The sequence below is a fragment of the Lotus japonicus genome, unplaced genomic scaffold (genome assembly GCF_012489685.1).
Source record: "Lotus japonicus ecotype B-129 unplaced genomic scaffold, LjGifu_v1.2 AP027025.1".
NCBI lineage: Eukaryota > Viridiplantae > Streptophyta > Magnoliopsida > Fabales > Fabaceae > Lotus > Lotus japonicus.
This window is the reverse complement of record NW_026645372.1, coordinates 1-11,086: the sequence shown is the minus strand read 5'-3', so window position 1 is coordinate 11,086 and position 11,086 is coordinate 1. Positions and strand designations below refer to the sequence as shown.

Sequence of the window (11,086 nt, the reverse complement as noted above, 5' to 3'; positions counted from 1 at the left end):
GCTGTTTGGGCCGACTAAAACAAATTTTAATATAATCTATGCAAAGTGTGAATCTTTCATGCATCAATAGTCACAACCCACACAATAACAATCGAAACATCTATAATTGTAAACCGCGACAGTGACCCAATTTAAAACCTTGAGTTTACTTTAGACTTCTACTACCTCCACCTCCTTTCCTTACTATTATTTTTTTAAGCACCTATATTCCTTATTATAAAAACTAAATTGGAAACATTAATTTTTGGTCCCTTCTGTGGTGCCTCCTCCCAGGCGTAGGTATGGTGCCTCTGCCTATTTGGACCAGTAAGAATGTGGCATGTATTAAATGAGTTGACTTTTCTTTTTTTCTGAAATGAATTAAAAATAATAGGAAATGATTTTCAGAAAATATGGTTTTATAAAAATAAAATATTTATTAATTTGCTAACAGGTCCCTCAGTTAATTAGTTACCACAGTAAAAGTAATACCCTCATTTGAATTGATGTGACTATTGATGTTCCCTCTGTTTTTGATAACTGATACACTTCAATATTTTCATCATTTCTCAACACCATCTTCATCCTTCCCAAAGCAGAACATTCCAGAGAAAGAGAAGTGTGAGAGACTGAGTGGCGGAGACGACGAGAGTGATCGACGGTGGAACGGCGGTGGAACGCGACGACGAGGACCGACGGTGGAACGCGACGACGTGAGAGAAGAAGGCGCCAGCGACCTACGGTATGTTCTTCATCTTTTCTTTTCGTAGTTTTGATCTTCAAGTATTCTCTTCTGGGGTTTGGATCTTAATGAAAAGAATGGTTTTTTTCTCAGGGTTTGTGTTCTGATATCGTTCTCATATCTTTGTCTGAGTTAAAGTTTTGATGTTTTGATGTTTACGGTTATTTTTTCATAACTTGTAATTACAATTATTCCGAATAGGCTGTAGATTTGAAAACCAACCTTGTATATCACATGCATGTCATTCCCCTTTCTTTGTCTGCATTAAAGGTTTGATTTTTATGTTATTTATGGTTTGTAGATTTGTTATGGAACCTTGTTTATCACATGAGTGTTTCTTTTTTTGGTGGGATTGAACCATATTTTTATGTTGATATTGAATTTTAAACGTCTGGGTTCACATTCTTAATCTGTGCTTTGAACTGATTATTTGTGTTTTTGAAGAGATGAGTCAAACAAGTGCTTATGGCCCTTACACACCTGGTTTCAATACTGTGATAAAGTTAAACCTGGTAATTTTTAGCTCCTTCCATTTGTGTTGGTATAGTTATATGGTTTAAACATCAATTTTAATAAGTTTTATTGGAAAAACATTAGGATGACGTGGAAGTTCCAGTAGAGTTTATTGCACAATACAAATCTATGCTGGGAAATCATGTTGTGGTTAGGGATCCTGTAGGGGGGAGTTCACCTTTCAGTTGGTTGTGGGTAATAATGGAGGTTTGCTCATTGATGCTGTGGTCAAGTTTGTAAAAATGTATGATTTGAAAAGAAATCATTGGGCAGATTTCTCCTATTGTGGAAAGAACAAGTTTTCTATCAGGATATTTGATAGACTGATGAATCAAATAAGCTATGGTGCTGGCCCTTCTGTAAGGCAACCTGATGTTGGGAGTTCAGGAAAGAATGGTGAAGAGGTGGTTGTGTCTGATGTTGGTGATAAGGATGAAGTTGGTGGGGAAGTTCCAGTGGATGATGTCGGTGGTAAGGTTGAAGTTGGTGGGGAAGTTTCAGTTCCAGTGGCTGATGTTGGTGATAAGGATGAAGATGGTGTGGAAGTTCCAGTTCCAGTGGCTGATGTTGGTGGGGAGATACCATTAGCTGATGTTGGTGGGCAGTTTATGGATGTGGATAACATTGAAGAGAATGATGTAATTATGATATCAAGTGATGATGAGGAGTATGATGGAATTGTGCAATTAAGTGATGAGGAGGAGGATGATGGAATTATGCAATTGAGTGATGGAGAGGAGGATGATGGTGTGGAGAGGGTTATTCATAATTTTGATAAGGTCATTAGCAGCTCTGATTCTGGTGGAGGCCAGACAATGGTAAGTACTTGTTTTTTAAATTGTAGTGCTACTTGTTTTTAAAATTTCGTTTGCTGTATGTGATATCTAATACAATGTTTATTTTTTTATTTTCAGGCATTGCCTAAGTTGTATGTGGTGAATCATATTAGGGCAAACTGGGAGAATATCGTTCTACAAACCCCTAGGGGTAGAACTTATAGTTGTCTGCTGAAAAGAAGGAATCCAAGGAAGATTGATACTCCAATCCACATTGCAAAGGATTGGTATCAATATGTGAAGGATCATGAGTTGAAGTATAGGGATGTTGTGCACTTTAGGCCAGTTAGCACTCACAACAATTTGGTTAATGTTACCATTACCCGTGGGCAGCCGTAGTGAGTTTGATGTTTTGTTGATTTCCTATTAATGTTTTCAGTTTGGACCTTGTATGTTTTGCCTTTGTTTTGTGCAACTTTTGGACTGGCTTGATGCCCCTGGCTTGTTAGACCTTTTTGGATATGTTTTGTGCAACTTGGTGTTTTATGGATATTAGTTAATCAATGACTTTATATGTTATTAAGGTTTCAATTATTTACTTATTAGTATATTTCTGTAGTGTATAATATATGGCATCTCAATCATTCTCTTCGACACAAAGAAGAAATGGGATTGCTGATGGAAGGCTCTGTACTTGCGGCCTTACCCCAGCCCTAAAGACTTCATGGTCCAGTAGTAATTATGGACGAAGATATTTTCAATGTCCTTTGAAGGTAAACAGGGAGTTTTTGTTATGTATTCAGTTGACAACAAGGAATATATAACTTATGAACTTAAATATACGCAGGCTTGTGGGTATTATGATTGGCTTGATCCCCCTGTGCATGGGCAAGTTGTTGAAGCCCCCATGACTGCTGCTGTGACTCCTGGTCAAGTTGTTCAAGGCCCCATGACTGCTGCTGTGACTCCTGGTCAAGTTGATGATTGCTTTGAAGGATTAAAGAGGGCAGAAGCTTTGATCTCTGACTACAAGAGAAGGGAACAAATGTATTTCATTGTTGTTGTTGTCTCTTTGGTAGTTGCTGTGCTACTTATTTTGTTTAAGTGATTTACACAAGCTTTGGATATGTAAAACTGTTTTTGAGAAGTGGTCACATGTATGTGTACTCTTTTTGAATTATTAACTCTTTTATGAGAAGTGCTCACATGAGTCCTCTTTTTAAACTTATCTAAATTTACATTTTTTAGTATACATAATAATTTAATGAAACTGTGTAAGTAGATGATGAGAAACCTCCCAAGATGACTATGATAAAACTATGTAAGTAGATGATGAGAAACCTCCAAAAATGACTATAATAAAACTATGACAAAAGAGCATACAAAAGAACCAAGAACATTTGCTATATTAAGTGAAAACTGGTCCAAATAAAATAGTGAGTAAGTAGTGCTCTTGTCAAACTTGACTATGATTTACTATGTCAAAAGATGTTACTATCGCTATGAAACATGTTTTCAACTGTTTTTAAGTGAAAATGGGTCCAAATAAGGTTGCTCTTGTCTAAGTTAGGTTGATCTTTCTATTGCTATGAATCATGTTTCTATTTTCAATAGAAAATGGTCCAAATATATAACTAAGTTGCGCTCTTGTGTTCTTGTTTAAGTTATAGCTATTATTGCATTTGAAGAAAACATGATCTAATAAACATGATATAAGACAACCAACGCATAAAAAATTTATAAAAGGGTTTTTTGGCAACTAGTGCCTTAACAAGCAAAATTTGGCAACTAGTGCCTTAACCTGATGAACAAAATTTGGCAACTACAAGTGCCCTGAAAAAGGATTCAATGCGTCCACGCTTGCGCATACACAAAGATAAAGCACGGAATAAAAAATATAGATTGTGTCTAACAATAACCAAGATTACAAAATCAGCAAGTCTTTGGCACCCCTTTCTTCTTGTTTCCAGCTTCTGATATCCTGTTGTAGTACACCAATGATTTTGATAGCATAACTCCTTGAAGCAAATTATGTGAATGGAGAACAAGGTCCACAGCAAGTTTCAATCTTGTGAAGTTATCAACCTCTATCTTGTATCCATTTATCCCCATCTGGTTCATCCAAGTTGCAACAAAAACTCCACAGTCGTTTCTGCATGACAGAAAACAATTTTCAATCAGTAAGTTACATGGTTTCAAAAGTATAAAAGAATTAAATTGTTATATGTAACTTACGAATCTTTCTTTTGAACCATAAGCCCTTCTGGGATAACCATTTTGAATTCAGACACAATAGGCTTAGGGCTATCATCGATGAGATAAAATGACTGGTCTTGCAGAAGTTCTTCCAAATAAATACACTACGAGCAACAAGTTTTCTCTTAGTAACAAAATTAATAACACAAATCATGTAATCAAAAAAGTAAATTCATTATAAGGTTATACCAGTAGTTTGGTACGCCTAATTCTGGCAAGCATCCTGCCTTCTTCCGGATAGCTGTCGAGATACACTACTTGCTCATTCTTAAAGTCCAGAACTATAAGGTACCAGTGCTTATTGTCGTCGTTAACAGGAATAAATATCTGGCATAAAGCAACCATGTAGATAAAGCTCAAACAAGCTACATTTTGAATGAAATGATATGTTACACAATTATTGAGTTACCTTTTCAAGAAGGTCTACTTTCCCCATGAAATTTGCCTTAATTAAAATCTTCATAGAATTAGGGTTTGTAGTCCATGACAAAATAGCTTGCTACAGTGGAAAAGAACAACTTCAGTGAACTTTATATTTCATTTCTATTAAACAGAACTTGCCATTAAGAATGAGCAGATGATATTACCGAAACATTTGTTGGGAAAAACCATATGGGTGGATTTTGATTAAAAGACCCCTCCTTCTTGGTCAACAAGCAAGCTAGCAAGTTAAGCAAATCCGTCACCAACTCTCCTTTTGGTTTCAGGCACTGCAGCACACCACGGGTTCCATCCGAGAAAGGGATTTCAGGCTTCACCAAGGCCTCTTTCCTGCCATGAACATAACATGCATATTAAATTAGCTCTTCTACTGAGTATCAAAAAATAATTTAACTACGTAAATAAAAACTCAGACATTTTACCAAGCCATGTCATCTTTATTGGCCTTCTTAAAGATATAAGATGCCACAGCCGTCTCAGCATAAGATAGTTGGAATGTGTTCTCATTCTTGAATATCTTGTTCAGGAACTACAAGATACACATGTATGACAGTCAATTTAACAAGTAAAGTTCTTAATTAATGGGTCAAAATTTTAAAACTTACCGGTGGAACATAATGAGGGGTAACTATTTTCAGGTTTTTGGGGGATTGAAAGTCAGCATTGGTAATTTGGTTTCCTGGATTTGTGTCCTGTGACGTAACAGGTGGGCTGAAAAGCTTCCTAACAAGTGAACTGTGATTTTCTGTAGATGTTGGTGCGATCTCAACGGTTTCAGTTTGGATTTCAGTATTTGGTGTTGGTAGGTCAGCAATAGGTGTTGGGAGTTCAACCGTTGGTGCAACAAACTTTTGCATGATTTTCTCTATCGCTTCAGGTATTGGTTCAACTGATGAAGATGGATCTAACTGTGTTCCTTCTGTGGGAAGAATCTGGACACATTTGGACTTTATCATTGTCTGTGTCAACCACCCAATACTAGCCATAATAGCTTCCATGTTTGCCTCCAACGTATTAAATTTCTCTTCATTAACCACTCCCTGCATTGTAAAATATAAAAAAAAAATTTAAACCTTGGCTATAGGTTTCACAGCTGTAATTTAAGCAAGGATTCAAGGTTTCCTAATTTGAATCCATTATATGAAGTTTAATTTGGCATACTACTATGGTAAGCAAGGGAATAAGATACGGAAAATTCAACTGAAGCAATTTAAGCTATTTAAGTGAAAAGTAATTCATTTTACTTCAAAACATACCTTTTTTTTCTTGTCATCTTCTTGTTGATCACCATAATATGGAAGATTCATGTTCAGCTGCAGCCCAGAATCTTGATTACTGCAAATAAGATATGAATGTCAAAAACCTACGAAACCTAATACATAAACACGACAGAACAGAAACAGAGTTTTAGATGAGTAACACTGATTACCTCGAAGATATGAGTACCAAAGAAGGGTTAGCGTTCTGATTTGGGACGGTGAAATCCAAGTCCGGCGAATTGACGGAGATGCAATCCACTTCTCGACGATTTCGCTTCCGGTGGCTTCGTCGAACAACTGGGGCTCCTTTCGTTTTCATGGTAGACATCAATCAGATGATTTTGGACCGTAAATCTTCCACTCCTTGTTAGACTCTGAATCCCATTCATAATTGAAGCAATTTTATAGTACTTGGGGGAATTGATTAAAACCCTAAACCCCTTCACGAGTTTTGAGGCTGGAAGATCAAACAACAAAGCTGCAATCAATTTTCCTCATTACTCCCCCTCTCATAACCCTATCAAGCATGCGGCCTCTCCATATTCCAATTTTGGAGCCACCGAAAGTGCTTAACTTCACCATCTCCTCACCTTCCATTTTCGAAGCTTTATGGCACCATGGTTTGGAAGTTAAATGTTTTTTAATTTTTTATATTTAACTTATTTTAGAAATAATATTTATAAATAGGTATAAAAATTATTTATTAACATTATTTATTAATAAATACTATATAAATAATATTTAATGGCCTAATATGGAGAGCGGCGGAGCAACAAGAGTCTCGGCAGAGCTTAAGAAGGATAAAGGCCTAATATGAAGCTTCGGTCTTACTTAAGCTTTAAGTTTGGCCTAATATGGAGAACGGCGGAGCAACAAGAGTCTCGGCAGAGCTTAAGAAGGATAAAGGCCTAATATGAAGCTTCGGTCTTACTTAAGCTTTAAGTTTGACCTAATATGGAGAGCGGCGGAGCAACAAGAGTCTCGGCAGAGCTTAAGAAGGATAAAGGCCTAATATGAAGCTTCGGTCTTACTTAAGCTTTAAGTTTGCCTAATATGGAGAGCGGCGGAGCAACAAGAGTCTCGGCAGAGCTTAAGAAGGATAAAGGCCTAATATGAAGCTTCGGTCTTACTTAAGCTTTAAGTTTGACCTAATATGGAGAGCGGCGGAGCAACAAGAGTCTCGGCAGAGCTTAAGAAGGATAAAGGCCTAATATGAAGCTTCGGTCTTACTTAAGCTTTAAGTTTGACCTAATATGGAGAGCGGCGGAGCAACAAGAGTCTCGGCAGAGCTTAAGAAGGATAAAGGCCTAATATGAAGCTTCGGTCTTACTTAAGCTTTAAGTTTGACCTAATATGGAGAGCGGCGGAGCAACAAGAGTCTCGGCAGAGCTTAAGAAGGATAAAGGCCTAATATGAAGCTTCGGTCTTACTTAAGCTTTAAGTTTGGCCTAATATGGAGAGCGGCGGAGCAACAAGAGTCTCGGCAGAGCTTAAGAAGGATAAAGGCCTAATATGAAGCTTCGGTCTTACTTAAGCTTTAAGTTTGACCTAATATGGAGAGCGGCGGAGCAACAAGAGTCTCGGCAGAGCTTAAGAAGGATAAAGGCCTAATATGAAGCTTCGGTCTTACTTAAGCTTTAAGTTTGACCTAATATGGAGAGCGGCGGAGCAACAAGAGTCTCGGCAGAGCTTAAGAAGGATAAAGGCCTAATATGAAGCTTCGGTCTTACTTAAGCTTTAAGTTTGCCTAATATGGAGAGCGGCGGAGCAACAAGAGTCTCGGCAGAGCTTAAGAAGGATAAAGGCCTAATATGAAGCTTCGGTCTTACTTAAGCTTTAAGTTTGACCTAATATGGAGAGCGGCGGAGCAACAAGAGTCTCGCAGAGCTTAAGAAGGATAAAGGCCTAATATGAAGCTTCGGTCTTACTTAAGCTTTAAGTTTGACCTAATATGGAGAGCGGCGGAGCAACAAGAGTCTCGACAGAGCTTAAGAAGGATAAAGGCCTAATATGAAGCTTCGGTCTTACTTAAGCTTTAAGTTTGACCTAATATGGAGAGCGGCGGAGCAATAAGAGTCTAAGTTTATTAATATGAAGCTTCGCACGACCTTAAGTTTAAGTTTATTAATCTTAACTCAATTAAATACTCGCATTAACTCAATTAAATATTTATGTTTACAGTTTCATTTCAATAGTTACTTCTAGCTTAGTGGTTAGTAGCATCCTATAATCCCACATGTCCTAGGTTCGAATACTCCTATAATCAGTTTTTAATTATTTTTTTATTGCTTATCCGTATTAAATATATTATTTAACTGTTTGTTAGTAATAATGAGTGGTATCCCAGTGGTAAATATCCTCTTGTTGGTTCTACATGTCCCTGGTTCAAATCTCATGTTCTTCTTTTTTTTACCCATTTTGTACAGATTATAACATTGGTCTCTTTTTATACAAGTACTGGATTGCATAAATATGGCACAAAGATGGTACCTGAAATATTCTAAACTAAGCATTTGGATGAAAGAACTCAAAAACTATGAATTAATAATTCAGCAATAAAATTCATTGGTCCAACATTCAATCATAATAACTTCAAGACTTCATAAACAAAAAATACTTCAAAATCAGCGAGGACTTCAATAACATAGCCATATTAGTTCCCAGCAAAAATTACATGAAAAAAAACAGGTCCATTAATGGTTTAAGCAACACAATGCAATAGCAATTCCAAGCAAAATTCAGAGCCACATCCAATATTCAGTCTTCTACTAAGTGCCATAAGGCGATTGCTGGTATGAAGCAAAAGGATGGAAAGATTGTAAAATCTGGCTCGCAGGGAATTGGGGAAACAAATTGAACCCACTTGGGAAACTCATTGGAGGGGCTTCAATATCAGCTTGAGGTTGCTCAATAGTTGGTGACACCATAGCTTGGGAACTTCCAGTGTTGCGTTTAACATCCTTTTGGGTTCTTCTATCTCCCACCTAAAATTCACAGCCAAATATAAACCATAAACAACAATTTTACAACAGAACATGCCACTCAAATTTATACAACATAGTAAATATGACATATAACATGCCTTTCTTTTGGCTTTGACTGTACTCATTGAACTGGGCCCTCCATTATCTCCTCCTAATGATGGCACGGGTTGTATACAATTTAAAATATTAATGTCATACACATGGTAATTGGCTGCAAAATAATCCAATAGAAAAATTATACAAACAACTTACAGTATCAGCAGTGTTATCACCATCAATTTCAACAGATGAATCTTCATCTTCTTCAGCATCTGCAAAACTTTCTCCAACTTCATTACCCTCAAATAATGTAGGACATGTCCTGATTGTGTGGCCACCCTTTCTGCAATTAGAGCATAGCCTTTTCGTCTTCTTATACTTCTTCTTCCGTGGAGCGCCCTTTGTTTTGACAACAGCTGGGTCACCAATGACAAATAAATTGGTTGCAGCAGAATTGGGATGGCGACGTTTCTGAAATTTCATGACAAGCTTGTATATGTCCTCGATAACATTTGAGAAATCAGAAGAGTCATCAGCACCATATTCACTCAGAAAGTTGCATGCAGCAGAAATTGCACCTCTACGCAGCATTTTCATTCTATCAGTATCAACCTCCATAGCAGGGATAGATTGTAATGAATCAACCTTTGCAGTCTTCAGCCACCTTTTAGAAACAAGACTAGCAGGGAATTCATTCATGTTCTCAGTTCTCATTGCACATATAATGTGAGAACAAGGTATGCCAACATATTCAGAAAACCCACAATCACAATTAAACATGTTCTGATTCTTGTCATAAATGACCAAGAACTGAGTGTTTGGATGACGACAAATGCTAAACTTTATCATCACTGTGGTACCAATCTCTGATCGTTCAACAAGATTAGGGTTAAGTGCTCGTTGAATCATATGTCTCACTTCCCTAAACATATTCAATGTCAACAACTTTGCTGCCCCTTGTTCAATGTGACTTAAAGCAGTAATCAAGACAGGCTCACCATAACTTGACTTGAAATCAGAGGCTAACTCATTATGCCTATACTCCTCCACAGCTCTCTCAAAGTTATAAATGAAATCAAGGATGCTATTTTTGCACTGCACATACCTCTTAATAAATGAGTTAATGCCTTCACATAGAGAGGTAGTCCTGATACCGGCAAAAAATTTCTCTCGCATAAACGCAGTTGCCCACATCTACCTAGTTTCATACGTCTGTTTAATCCATTTTTCCTCACCAATACCATACTTTTCAATCACTTGCAACCATTTAGTTTCAAAACGTTCTGGAGTGAAATTCCCATAAATCAAAGTCTTAAATTCATTCAAGAAATCTGGAATCTTAATTTTCTCAAGACAGTTTTGCTGAATATGCCATCCACAAAGCCTATGAGTAGCATTAGGAAACACAACCTTCACTGCTTCACGCATAGATTTGTCTCCATCAGTCACAACAGCTTTGGGTTGCTTTCCAAACATAGCTTCATCCAAGGCTTTCAGGACCCATTTGTAAGTCTCAATGGTCTCATCACAAACCAAGGCACATGCAAAAATTGTAGTCTCCTTGTGATGATTGTAGCCAGAAAAGATAACAACCGGTTTGTTGTACTTGTTCTTCTTGTAGGTGCTGTCAAAAACAATGACATCTCCAAACGCTTGGTAATCAAGGCGACTTGTTCCATCGCACCAAAACAAGTTTTCAAGATTTTCTTCACCTGATCTTGTGAATTTGAAAAAAAACATGGGATCCTTCTCCCCTTACGCTGCAATAACTCAATGCACTGGCTGCATCTCCAGCACTTAAACTTATCCTTTCTTCTTATCAACATGATTATATAAGTCCTTTTTCAGAAACCCACCGATTCATGCCCACCTTTCTGACCCATCAAAAGCCCCATTATGTTGCAACTTCTCACCCCATACAGCTTTAGACTGTCTACTTGAGCCTTGTCACCATCAGTCAATCCCCTGAATGAGGGCATCAAATGAACGTGGGATGCAGGTGTCAACCCATGATTGTGTTCTGGTTCAAATAGCACAACCTTCCACTTGCTTGAGTCTGCATGAAAACGGACACGGAACTTTGCTGGGCAAGCCACT

The 11,086-nt window shown here is 37.5% G+C and overlaps 3 protein-coding genes across 3 annotated transcripts; 2 read left to right on the top strand and 1 right to left on the bottom strand.

The window, feature by feature from the left end:
- Positions 1 to 524: 524 nt before the first annotated feature.
- LOC130727279 (uncharacterized) lies at positions 525 to 3,225 on the top strand. The gene is made up of 3 exons (XM_057578385.1): positions 525 to 721; positions 2,630 to 2,783; positions 2,858 to 3,225. The coding sequence occupies exons 2-3, from the start codon at positions 2,640 to 2,642 to the stop codon at positions 3,116 to 3,118; spliced, it is 405 nt and encodes a 134-aa protein (XP_057434368.1). The 5' UTR covers positions 525 to 721; positions 2,630 to 2,639; the 3' UTR covers positions 3,119 to 3,225.
- On the top strand, positions 1,166 to 2,592 carry LOC130727280 (uncharacterized; the record flags this gene model as incomplete). The annotated part of the gene is made up of 4 exons (XM_057578386.1): positions 1,166 to 1,233; positions 1,319 to 1,418; positions 1,508 to 2,052; positions 2,149 to 2,592. Coding segments are annotated over 4 exons (974 nt in total), but the record flags the coding sequence as incomplete, so codon positions are not given.
- Positions 3,226 to 10,183: 6,958 nt separating the features above from the next.
- LOC130727278 (protein FAR-RED IMPAIRED RESPONSE 1-like) lies at positions 10,184 to 10,968 on the bottom strand. Its single transcript, XM_057578384.1, has 2 exons — positions 10,860 to 10,968; positions 10,184 to 10,701 (listed from the first exon to the last, which is right to left on the bottom strand). The coding sequence occupies exons 1-2, from the start codon at positions 10,966 to 10,968 to the stop codon at positions 10,184 to 10,186; spliced, it is 627 nt and encodes a 208-aa protein (XP_057434367.1).
- Positions 10,969 to 11,086: the final 118 nt, after the last annotated feature.

Excerpts from the sequence above, each read along its gene's own strand:
- LOC130727278 (XM_057578384.1), bottom strand. The coding sequence starts at position 10,968 with ATGCCCTCATTCAGGGGATTGACTGATGGTGACAAGGCTCAAGTAGAC. Across the intron at positions 10,702-10,859 it reads GCTTTTGATGGGTCAGAAAG|GTGAAGAAAATCTTGAAAAC; the intron begins GTGGGCATGAAT and ends TCACAAGATCAG.
- LOC130727279 (XM_057578385.1), top strand. The coding sequence starts at position 2,640 with ATGGCATCTCAATCATTCTCTTCGACACAAAGAAGAAATGGGATTGCT. Across the intron at positions 2,784-2,857 it reads ATTTTCAATGTCCTTTGAAG|GCTTGTGGGTATTATGATTG; the intron begins GTAAACAGGGAG and ends AAATATACGCAG.